The 12,346-nt window shown below is 46.3% G+C and overlaps 1 protein-coding gene across 1 annotated transcript in view; it reads left to right on the plus strand.

The window, feature by feature from the left end:
- DOK1 (docking protein 1) overlaps positions 1 to 6,624 on the plus strand; it is a 71,680-nt gene extending 65,056 nt beyond the window's left edge. The window contains exon 5 of the mRNA XM_082243186.1: positions 5,092 to 6,624. Coding sequence (XP_082099312.1) covers positions 5,092 to 6,603 — 1,512 coding nt within the window. The 3' untranslated portion in view covers positions 6,604 to 6,624. The remainder of the gene's footprint in view (positions 1 to 5,091) is intronic.
- Positions 6,625 to 12,346: the final 5,722 nt, after the last annotated feature.

The following is a 12,346-nucleotide window of genomic DNA, read 5'->3' on the forward strand; positions in this document are numbered from 1 at the left end:
CTGAGGTTGGAGGTCAAAGATGGGGTAACAGCTGAGGCAGTTTTATGGCTCAGGACCTAGGGAGTGCTTTGCAGCTAATAAAGTACACTCAGGTCGGAGGTTGGATGATTGAGGGTTGGAGGCGGGGTTATGGTGCATAGTAGGGAGCCCATAACCCCACCTCCCAAGTAGGGAGCAGGGCACATTACATGTTGGTGAGCAGGGCACATTACATGGGGGAGAGCCCAGCACATTACATGTGGGGGAGCAGGGTAGATTACATGGGGTGAGCAGGGCACATTACATGGGAGGGAGCAGGGCATATTACATGTGGGGGGAGCAGGGCACATTACATGGGAGGGAGCAGGGCACATTACATGAGGGGTAGCAGGGCACATTACATGGAGGGAGCAGGGTACATTACATGGATGAGCAGGGCACATTACATGAGGGGTAGCAGGGCACATAACATGAGTAGAGGTGTACCGAACTGTTCGCCGGCGGACAGTTCCCGGCGAACTTAGCATGTTCGCGTTCGCCGCTGCGGGCGAACATATGCGATGTTCGGTCCGCCCCCTATAATACATCATTGAGGCAAACTTTGACCCTGAACTTCACAGTCAGCAGGCACATTTCCAGCCAATCAGCATACCTCCCTCCCACACCCTCCCACCTCCTATAAATAAGCAAGGGCAGCATCCATCTTAGATCATTCTGAAGCAGTGTGTTAGTGAGAGCAGGGAGAGTGTTGCTGCTGCTGTTAATAGCTAGGGACAGTTGTTAGTCAGTGTTCCTGGTCCACTACTGCTGTAAAGACAGCATCCTGACAGCACCCCAAAAAGCCCTTCTAAGGGCTGGTATTTGTGTAATTTTTTATATATATATATATATATATATATAGTGTCCCCAAAAGCCCTTTTAAGGGCTGGTAATTGAGTTTTTTCTTTTTTTATATATATACAGTGGGTACGGAAAGTATTCAGACCCCCTTAAATTTTTCACTCTTTGTTATATTGCAGCCATTTGCTAAAATCATTTAAGTTCATTCTTCTTCCTCATGAATGTACACATAGCACCCCATACTGATAGAAAAACACAGAATTGTTGACATTGTTGCAGATTTATTAAAAAAGAAAAACTGAAATATCACATGGTCCTAAGTATTCAGACCCTTTGCTCAGTATTTAGTAGAAGCCCCCTTTTGATCTAATACAGCCAGGAGTCTTTTTGGGAAAGATGCAACAAGTCTTTCACACCTGGATTTGGGGATCCTCTGCCATTCCTCCTTGCAGATCCTCTCCAGTTCTGTCAGGTTGGATGGTAAACGTTGGTGGACAGCCATTTTTAGGTCTCTCCAGAGATGCTCAATTGGGTTTAAGTCAGGGCTCTGGCTGGGCCATTCAAAAACAGTCACAAAGTTGTTGTGAAGCCACTCCTTTGTTATTTTAGCTGTGTGCTTAGGGTCATTGTCTTGTTGGAAGGTAAACCTTCGGCCTAGTCTGAGGTCCAGAGCACTCTGGAGAAGGTTTTTGTCCAGGATATCCCTGTACTTGGCCGCATTCATCTTTCCCTCGATTGCAACCAGTCGTCCTGTCCCTGCAGCTGAAAAACACCCCCACAGCATGATGCTGCCACCACCATGCTTCACTGTTGGGACTGTATTGGACAGGTGATGAGCAGTGCCTGGTTTTCTCCACCCATACCGCTTAGAATTAAGGCCAAAAAGTTCTATTTTGGTCTCATCAGACCAGAGAATCTTATTTCTCACCATCTTGGAGTCCTTCAGGTGTTTTTTAGCAAACTCCATGCGGGCTTTCATGTGTCTTACACTGAGGAGAGGCTTCCGTCGGGCCACTCTGCCATAAAGCCCCGACTGGTGGAGGGCTGCAGTGATGGTTGACTTTCTACAACTTTCTCCCATCTCCTGACTGCATCTCTGGAGCTCAGCCACAGTGATCTTTGGGTTCTTCTTTACCTCTCTCACCAAGGCTCTTCTCCCCCGATAGCTCAGTTTGGCTGGACGGCCAGCTCTAGGAAGGGTTCTGGTCGTCCCAAACGTCTTCCATTTGAGGATTATGGAGGCCACTGTGCTCTTAGGAACCTTAAGTGCAGTAGAAATCTTTTTGTAACCTTGGCCAGATCTCTGCCTTGCCACAATTCTGTCTCTGAGCTCTTCAGGCAGTTCCTTTGACCTCATGATTCTCATTTGCTCTGACATGCATTGTGATCTAGAAGGTCTTATATAGACAGGTGTGTGGCTTTCCTAATCAAGTCCAATCAGTATAATCAAACACAGCTGGACTCAAATGAAGGTGTAGAACCATCTCAAGGATGATCAGAAGAAATGGAAAGCACCTGAGTTAAATATATGAGTGTCACAGCAAAGGGTCTGAATACTTAGGACCATGTGATATTTCAGTTTTTCTTTTTTAATAAATCTGCAACAATGTCAACAATTCTGTGTTTTTCTGTCAGTATGGGGTGCTATGTGTACATTCATGAGGAAGAAGAATGAACTTAAATGATTTTAGCAAATGGCTGCAATATAACAAAGAGTGAAAAATATAAGGGGGTCTGAATACTTTCCGTACCCACTGTATATATATATATATATATATATATCTATTGTACACTGCAGTTGCCTGCCCACTGTGTGTGAGAGGCCACAGACTGTACTGTGTGCACACCACACTCATTTCGGGTGGCACAGGCACAGTACCTTGCATTTTAAAAACATTTTTTTTTTTCCTCTGTCATAATTGCAGTGAGTGCTGTGTCAGGTCCACAGAGTGTACTGTGCCCACTGCAGTGCCACTGCCCACCCACCACTGATATATACGGTGGCAGGCATGACTTTTTTTGGATTAGTGTCTGGGGGGGTCTAAAAAGCGTACCTGTGAAGTTTCAGCTTGTCCAGAACCAGAAACAAAAGATCATATAGGTGTAAAAGGGGTTCCCACCATCCCTGCTCTACTGGAAAATGATCTTTTTTTCTGGTTCTGGACATGCTACAGAGCTGAAACTTCACAGGTACACTTTTTAGACCCACCAGACACTAAATCACACAAAAAAAGTTCTTAAAAATTGTTATTTTTGATAGAGAGACAATTATTGGAAAACTTAAAAAAAAAAAAAAAAAATTCTTTGGATTTATTGTCTGGGGGGTCTAAAAAGTGTACCTGTGAAGTTTCAGCTCTGTAGCATGTCCAGAACCAGAAAAAAATTAGAATTAGGGTTAGGGCTAGGGTTAGGGTTAGAGTTAGGGTTAGGGTCAGGGCTAAGGTTAGGGTTATTTTTAGTGCTTAGGGTTAGAGGGTTAGAGTTAGAGGGGTAGGGCTACTAACTCTAACCCTAAGTATCTCACCGTAACCCTAACCCTAGCCCCTAACACTAAACCTAACCCTAACCCTCTAACCATAACCCTAACCCTTAAAGCCCAGTTCCTGTCCCATTTTGGTCGGTTCTGATCTGTTTGCGGTTGTTTGCGGTGCGTTAAACAGGGAGTTTGGTCTGTCACTGTGAAGCGGGCGTAACCCTTACACTACCTGATCGATAAAACATCATACCTGATCGTATACACACACTGGATGTTTTAAAGCACGTTATTCCAAACAATTTAGGAATGTTAGGTGATTTATGCCCTTTATGGAATAAAACCCGACTCTGCGTCAACTACGTAATTTTCCATGGGAGTTTTGCCATGGATCCCTCTCCGGCATGCGACAGTCCAGGTGTTTGTCCCCTTGAAACAACTTTTCCATCACTATTGTGGCCAGAAAGAGTCCCTGTGGGTTTTAAAATTCGCCTGCCTATTAAAGTCTATGGTGGTTCGCAATGTTCGCCGGTTCGCGAACGGCTAATTATATGTTTGCGACATCACTAAACATGAGGGGAAACTGGGCACATTACATGGGAGGGAGCAGGGCACATAACACGAGGGGAAGCTGGGCAAATTACATCTGGGGGAGCATGGCAGATTACATGGGAGGGAGCAGGGCACATTACATGAGGGGTAGCAGGGCACATTACATGTGGGGGAGCAGGGCACATTACATGTGGGGGAGCAGGGCACATTACATGAGGGGTAGCAGGGCACATTACATGTGGGGGAGCAGGGCACATTACATCTGGGGGAGCATGGCACATTACATGGGAGGGAGCAGGGCACATTACATGAGGGGTAGCAGGGCACATTACATGAGGGGTAGCAGGGCACATTACATGTGGGGGAGCAGGGCACATAACATGAGGGGAAGCTGGGCAAATTACATCTGGGGGAGCATGGCAGATTACATGGGAGGGAGCAGGGCACATTACATGAGGGGTAGCAGGGCACATTACATGTGGGGGAGCAGGGCACATTACATGTGGGGGAGCAGGGCACATTACATGAGGGGTAGCAGGGCACATTACATGTGGGGGAGCAGGGCACATTACATGTGGGGGAGCAGGGCAGATTACATGAAAGGGGGCAGGGCAGATTACATGAAAGGGGGCAGGGCAGATTACATGAGAGGTGGCAGGGCAGATTACATGGGAGAGCAGGACACACTACATAGGCGGGGGGAGCAGGGCACATTACAGTAGTGGTTTCCTTCTCATGCAGAGCATCGCAGGGAAGCGGCTCTTAGTTCTGGTTGTGGCGCACTGTTCTCCACCTGCCCTCCTCACTCCTCCATCCCATGTGACCTCACACACAAGAACCTTGGATGGACAGCAGGGGACCGGGGGGAGCAGCACAGACACTGGTTGCCTCCCTGCACCGTTCTGTATGCGGAGGAAGTTATAGGAGAGTATCGGAAATGGGGCAACTGACAGGTATATTGCAACAGAACCCCTGGGGACCTGTCATGGAACCCCGGCTGAGAATCTCTGCTATAGGGCATGTGTGGATGGTTGTATGAAATCTCCATAAAAATTGGTCAAAGCTGTAAGTTGCATATGACATAGTAGAGGCTGAAATCAGTCAGTCAGTGAAAATCAGGTGGAGCAGATCTAATGTGAACAGAGATCTCAGAATTCAGCTGATCTGCAAGCGTTTAATCTGCAGCTAGCCTTTAGAGCTCACACTCTATTCTTTATTAACATGTACACTGTATTTTCTGGTTCCAGGTTATGTTCTCCTTTGAAGCTGGCAGACGATGTGCCTCCGGGGCTGGAAATTTTACATTTGAGACATCCCAAGGACATGAGATCTTCCAGAAGGTGGAGTCTTCCATCCGCGCTCAGCAAGGTTCAGAGAACCGGCTAAGTGGCCCCACTTTGGAGACAGACGCCCCCGCAGACAACATGTATCATTGCTCCGATTCTGGCCAGGTGGACATACCAGGCCTAGCCACCAGGAAAGAGGCAGAGGAAAAAGTGCTAAAAGGAAGAGTTCTTCCCCATCTTCCTGCAGTTAAGGTGGCGCAACCTCAACACCTACTGGAGCCCTCAGTGCCTGGGAAGGCCAGCACTCCTCCTCGCTCTCCAGTTTCCCATCATTCAGCAGACAGCGAGCATTTGGCCGTCTACTCTGAGCCTAAAGATTCTGTCAAGGGGGTAAAAGTTAATTTTGATCCTCTGTATTCAGATCCTGTGGACAGTGTATGCAACAAAGATGTCCGATCAAATAAGGAGAAGGTTGCCTCCCCACTATATTCAGACCTGTATGAGCAGGTGGGATACGAGATAGTGGGGGGAGGGGTTTCCTCAAAAACCCTTGGCATCTCGACTGTTCCTCCTGGAAGTGAGGAGCATATCTATGACGAGCCAGAGGGTATAGTGCGTACCTCTGACCTTCCCCAGCTCTACTCTGAAGTACGAATGGAGGCTGCTGCATGGAAGAAGCAGGCCAATGATGAAAAGCTTGGTTACGAATATCCGTATAATCCGAACACTGATGATTACTCCGTACCAAACTTCCAGGGACAACGTAGTCAACCCCGTACCAAGACGGGCCCCAAGCCAATTCTGGCACCAAAGCCCCAAGGAATAGTTCTACCAAAAGTCCTCGGAAAAGACAGAGATTTGGAAAAGATGCCATCTCCTGTCATACAGTCAAACAGTAATAACAACAATGGGAACATTGAGGCGTTGTATAGTCAGGTGATAAAACCAGGGAACAACAAGAGCGCCAAACCACAGTCTGCACCACCTCTGCCAGAAACCAGCCCAGTGCAGTCTGCCCCACCCATCTCTCTGATCCACCAATCACAGTCTGCACCACCTCTACCGCCCATGAACAAGCTACAATCTGCACCACCAATGCCATTCATGAACAAGCCACCATCTACACCACCAATTCCACCCATGAACAAACCACAACCTACACCACTAATCCCACCCACGAACAAACCACCATCTGCACCACCAGTCCCACCCATGAACAAGCCACCATCTGCACATCCACCACCCCCACCAGCCAAGCCACCATCTGCATTGACAGAACCAATATCGGTGAAAACCTTGCCATTAACTGTACCAGAGATGAACAAAGTTCTTCCATCCCTGCCATCATCTGGCACTGGCCAGACTATAAACATTCAACCTTTGCCTGAGCCTCATAACAACAATGTAACTGATCCACAGTCCGTTCCAAAGAAGAACATTTCTGTCATTTATGAAGATATGGGATTTTTGTGAATGTGAGACAGATCCACATGGTTGGTCCCTCTCATCCATGAACATAGTTTGTAGAATATAAAATAAAATCTTGGCTTTCCTTGCTCCAATGACCAGGAACACACTTACTGCTGTTCCTCGAGGCTGCAAGGGCCATCTGTAGGGAGAACACCGATCCTGCTGCTGGGAAATCAGAGATAATATCCATGTTCAGAGCCATGGACCACTGAATCGTGTTTCTGCCACTGTGCCTCTCAGCACCGCCTCACTTTTCCTCAATAGGCTTCCTGTAGAGGATGCGTGAAATTACTAACCTTTCTGGCAGGCCACGTAGTGAGAACTGGCTGCATTACCGCTCCCCAGTGGCTCAAGTATTCTCCATGCCCAGGTGTGTAGAAGACTTCCTTCCTTGTTGGCCGCTGTAGTTCCTCCCGCTGGCTTGCATGTCATTATATAATATATGAGCCGATGGGAGAATCAACAGTGGTCAGTGGGGGAGGTGGAAGACAAATCTTTGACTTGTCCTGCAGCTGTATATTTGCAACAGTTGGGGAGCAGATTTACAGAGGCATCATCATTAAATTTCTCTTACAGCTGATCTTCTGGGTATAAGTGACCCTGTGGTTTCAAGTTCATCCTGCCTTCTTCTTCCTATATGGTCATTTATATCTATGCCTCGGAATTCAGTACCTTTGTTCTTCCTGGTCAGTTATGTCTTCCTCTCTGAATGTTAGTTCTCTGTTTGGCAGGGCTGGTCCGGTCCTACATGGCTGGTCCTTTCTGTATCTCTGAATCCGGTTCCTCCATCCTACGTGGCTGGTCCTATCTGTATCTCCAATTCGGTTCCTCTGTCCTACATAGCTGGTCCTATCTGTATCTGCAATCTGGTTCTTCTGTTCTACATGGCTGGTCCTATCTGTATCTCCAATCTGGTTCTTCTGTTCTACATGGCTGGTCCTATCTGTATCTCCAATCTGGTTCTTCTGTTCTACATGGCTGGTCCTATTTGTATCGGCAAACTGGTTCCTCTGTCCATTGTGGCTGGTCCTATCTGTATTTTCAATCTGGTTCCTCTGTCCTACGTGGCTGGTCCTATCTGTATCTCCAATCTGGTTCCTCTGTCCTACGTGGCTGGTCTTATTTTTATCTCCAATTCGGTTCTTCTGTCCTACATAGCTGGTCCTATGTGTATCTTCAATCTGGTTCCTCTGTCCTATGTGGCAGGTCCTATCTGTATCTTCTATCTGGTTCCTCTGTCCTATGTGGCTGGTCCTATCTGTATCTTAAATCTGATTCCCCTGTCCTATGTGGTAGGTTTTGTCTGTATCTCCGAATCTGGTTTCTCTGTCCTACATGGCTGGTCCTATCTGTATCTCTGAATCGGGTTCCTCTGTCCAATAACACTGGTTCTCTATTTCATTTTAAGTCAGGTTCTTTTCACTGGCTCACTTTATTTTTTTTTCTTAGCCCAGTTCTTCTGTCTCACAAGGCTGGTTCTGTCTTTATCCCTAAACCCAAATCCTCTGTCCTGTGTGGCTGGTCCTGCCATCATCTCTTAATCTACAGTAGTTTCTTTGTCCTGTGACCAATTCCATCTTCATCTTTGAATCTCCTACCTTCATCCTTCGTGGTCGGTTCTGTCTTTATCTCTGAATTTCCTACCTTCATCCTTCTTGGTCGGTTCTGTCTTCATCTCTGAATCTCCTACCTTCATCCTTCTTGGTCGGTTCTGTCTTCATCTCTGAATCTCCTACCTTCATCCTTCTTGGTCGATTCTGTCTTTATCTCTAAATCTTCTACCATCGTCCTTCGTAGTTGGTTCTGTCTTTATCTCTGCATCTCCTACCTTCATCCCTTGTGATCGGTTCTGTCTTCATCTCTGAATCTCCTATCTTCATCCCTCTTTGTTGGTTCTGTCTTTATCTCTGAATCTTCTACCATCGTCCTTCGTGGTCGGTTCTGTCTTCATCTCTGCATCTCCTACCTTCAACCCTTGTGATCGGTTCTGTCTTCATCTCTGAATCTTCTTCTTTCAACCTTAGTGCTTGGTTTTGTCTTCATCTCTGACTATTGTACCTCTTTCCTATGACTTGTTTTTTCTCCCTTTACACATGAATGGTTGTGGTCTTATCCCAACTTTACTGTCCTACATGGTTGGTTTTGTCTTCACCACTTAATCTAGCTCCTCCATCTCATTCTGCTGGTTCTAGTTGAGTTCCTCTGTCCTACATGGATGTTTTTATATATTTTTTTTTAATCCTTCACCCTCCATGATGGGTTTTTCTGTCCAACATGACTTGTGTTTTTTCTCCTTTATGCATGACAGGTTGTTGTCTTAACTTGGCTCATCCATCCCACTCCACTGATTCTCTCTTCGTCTTGGTTAGTTTTCTCTCATATTTCTGACCCCCATTGCACTCTGCAGTCTGCCACCCTCCTGCCTCATCTTTCCACATTTAGGTTGGCCTTCTAGGTCTAGGGGTAACTCTAATCCTTCTGTAAGAGAGTTTCCCTTCAGTCAGATTCATAGTTCCCTCTCTTTGGTGTTAATATTGTCATTATTAGTGAGGTTAGCCAGAGTCTTCCAGATTTCCTAGTTTTCTCCCTATTTGTCTGTATTTTTACACCCTGATGCAGATCCTGTGCAGTCTCTTACTGTAGTAAATTCATTCTACATTGCTGTACTGTCATAGATAATAAATTCCTGTATTCTTGTATGAGGTTTTGTATTGTTGCATGGTGTTATCAGTCTCTGCAGAACAACTGAACTTTTCTTCATGCTGCTAGAAGAACGATAATGAGGAGAAGCTGGAGCGGTAGGAGCTCCATTCACACCCTACAAAGGGCAGAGCTCAGCGTAGTCCCGGTGTGGAGCAGTTTTCCAGGCTGTTCTTTTCATACCAGCTTTTCATTGACCTGTCTCAGAGAGATGCCTTACCTTACAGCTAAGTACAGTATATTAGCCTTATGGCATGCTGTGATGAGGTCTCTGTATATTGGTTCCACTCATGCAGCTTTCCCTTTGGAGTTTTCTGGATTTTTTCCCCCCTCGTTGAGGATTCAACCATTTATACTTTAGAAGTGTAACCTTCACCTCCCTAATATAACGACTGGTTGTGCCATCATAGGCTCCATGTCTATACATTTTGGAGTTATTTTCTGAACATATTACACACCTGTACATTATACATATGGTGGCATTTCTGGATATCCTGTGTCCTTTTGCCCTACATGCACCATTTTTCCTTTATCACATTATCATCTGCAGAGGGCAGAGAATCATCCTGCAACATTCTGTACTGTGCTTCTTCTAGGATCTGATGAAGGTAAGTGTAATGGAACCTCAGACCCACACTGTACTTGTGGTCTTCCGTCAGTATACGGCTTCCTCGCAGTCATGGACATAGATATCAAATCCCAGCCGTCGTCATACAAAACTAGCCTTACAGTTTGTATACTGGAAACAACTAACTCCTTTATTAAAACAAACAGACTTTTATACACTTTAGAAGTAGGTCGGTCACTACATGAATATTTACCCAAAACATCACATAATGAACAGCTAACGAGGTACAGCTGACTCATGGTTAATCCCACCTAGACAAGGTTATCATTCACATGCTAATTAGCTCAGCGTACTTAAGTCAGCCTGGAAGCCCAGACTGCAGGCACCAAAGGTAAAACAAGATATAATATACATTATTATAGTGTAAATACTGAGAACCCACAGTAAACAATAGGTGAGCAAATCAGCATAATTTACAATCCATGGAAGACAGGTGTTTGAGCTGATGACATGCATCTGTTACAAGTCTGACCAACTGAAGCAGTCCAAACCATCAATTTATCTGTCACATAGTTTTTTCACTGTCAGTGACGGTGCGAACCGTCACAGTAAGTAACCCCCACCCACCTTGAATGCAGACTTCTCTTTATTTTATAGATGACGTGAGACAGATCAGCACTACGGACTTTGAACGTTCATTTTACTTAGGAGGCAAAGAGAGGCCAGTCCAGTCCAAACCTGATTCAGTATAGAAAATGGTACATGTATACATCTATGTAATATGTGACATGGGTGTAGCATTGACCTTTTGGTCTAAGGACTGATTGGCCTTCATCAGGAACCACCTTTGGTTGTGTGGCATTCCCCAGGGAATTCTCTTCAGTTCGCTCCAGCAGTAATAGGTGATGCGGCAGACAACAGTCTAAAGCTAGAAGGCCATAGAAAGAGCAATGAGTAGGACAAGCAGGGAGGTTCAGAGCTGGAGGTCTCCAGGAAGTCAGGACTGGCAGTAGGTATACAGATGGGATCTAGAGGGCTGTTTGGGGTCAGATAAATTGACATTGTTATACAAAGATCAGTGCTGGACCTCTCCTTGGAGGCAAGAATGACCAGGATGATCCTTCTCACTCAAAAGGCCCAAGGAGACCCTCTAGAGGACCAGGATGATCCTTCTCACTCAAAAGGCCCAAGGAGACCCTCCAGAGAACCAGGAAGATCCTTCTCACTCAAAAGGCCCAAGGAGACCCTCCAGAGGACCAGGAAGATCCTTCTCACTCAAAAGGCCCAAGGAGACCCTCCAGAGAACCAGGAAGATCCTTCTCACTCAAAAGGCCCAAGGAGACCCTCCAGAGAACCAGGAAGATCCTTCTCACTCAAAAGGCCCAAGGAGACCCTCCAGAGGACCAGTATGAACCTCCAGAGAACCAGGAAGATCCTTCTCATGCAGAAAGACCAGGGAGAACCTTGAGAAAACCAGGAAAATCCTTCTTGCACAGAAGGGCCAGGGAGAGCCTGGGAGAATCAGGAAGATCCTTCCCACTCAGGAGGACCAGGGAGACCCTTCAGAGGACCAGGATGATCCTTCTCACTTAGGCACTGGCCCATCACACTGACAGATATGGTAATGGCTGTTTCCTTCTGTGTTCTTTTGCCTTTGTTTCACCATTAAGTACACCGAGCCACGTGGTCAGCTGAGAAATGAAGATTCCTGAGAGAGCCGGAGACGGTTGAGTGGAATTTACTAGGCTAACACAATACTGCTGCCGGTTTCATATCATCTACAAGAAATGTCATCGGCTCTCCAGCTTTTTTTTTTTTTTACAGTCCTCACCTATTTATTCCATTGTTCTGCTAGAAAGCAAAATGAGCAGCAAATCAGATCCTAGTATGTAAGGGAAGCTGGCAATTCTTCCAGGTTAAGAAACACATCGGCACACTTGCTAAACTTTGATTGTAGACTTTTATTAATCTTCTGTATCATACAGCAAGACTAAGCACTGCACTCCTCACCCCACCCCACATTCCTTGCCTCACACTCCACACCCCCCCGCCCACCTCACACTCCTCTCCTCAGCCTACACTCCCCACCTCACAGCACTCTCCTCACCCCACACTCCCCAACCCACCTCACACCCCTCCCCTCACCCCACACTCCTCAACCCACACTCCTCACCTCACCCTACACGCTTCACCCCAATGTCAAAATATGTGAGTGGGCTCCAAACTCATCATTACCAAATACTAGAACTTGCGAGGAGGACTGTTCCCCCCCCAACTCATCGTTACTGAATACTAGAACTTGTAAGTGGGACTGACCCCCCCCCCCAACTTATCATTACTGAACACTAGAACGTGTGAGAAGGACTGATCCCCCAATTTATCGTTACTTAATACTAGAACTTGTGAGTAGGAATGGCCCCCCCTGCTCCCGACTCATCCTTACTGAACACTAGAACCTTTAGGCAGGACTGACCCCCC

Source organism: Pelophylax lessonae, assembly GCF_965119305.1.
Source record: "Pelophylax lessonae genome assembly, chromosome: 1".
Lineage (NCBI taxonomy): Eukaryota > Metazoa > Chordata > Amphibia > Anura > Ranidae > Pelophylax > Pelophylax lessonae.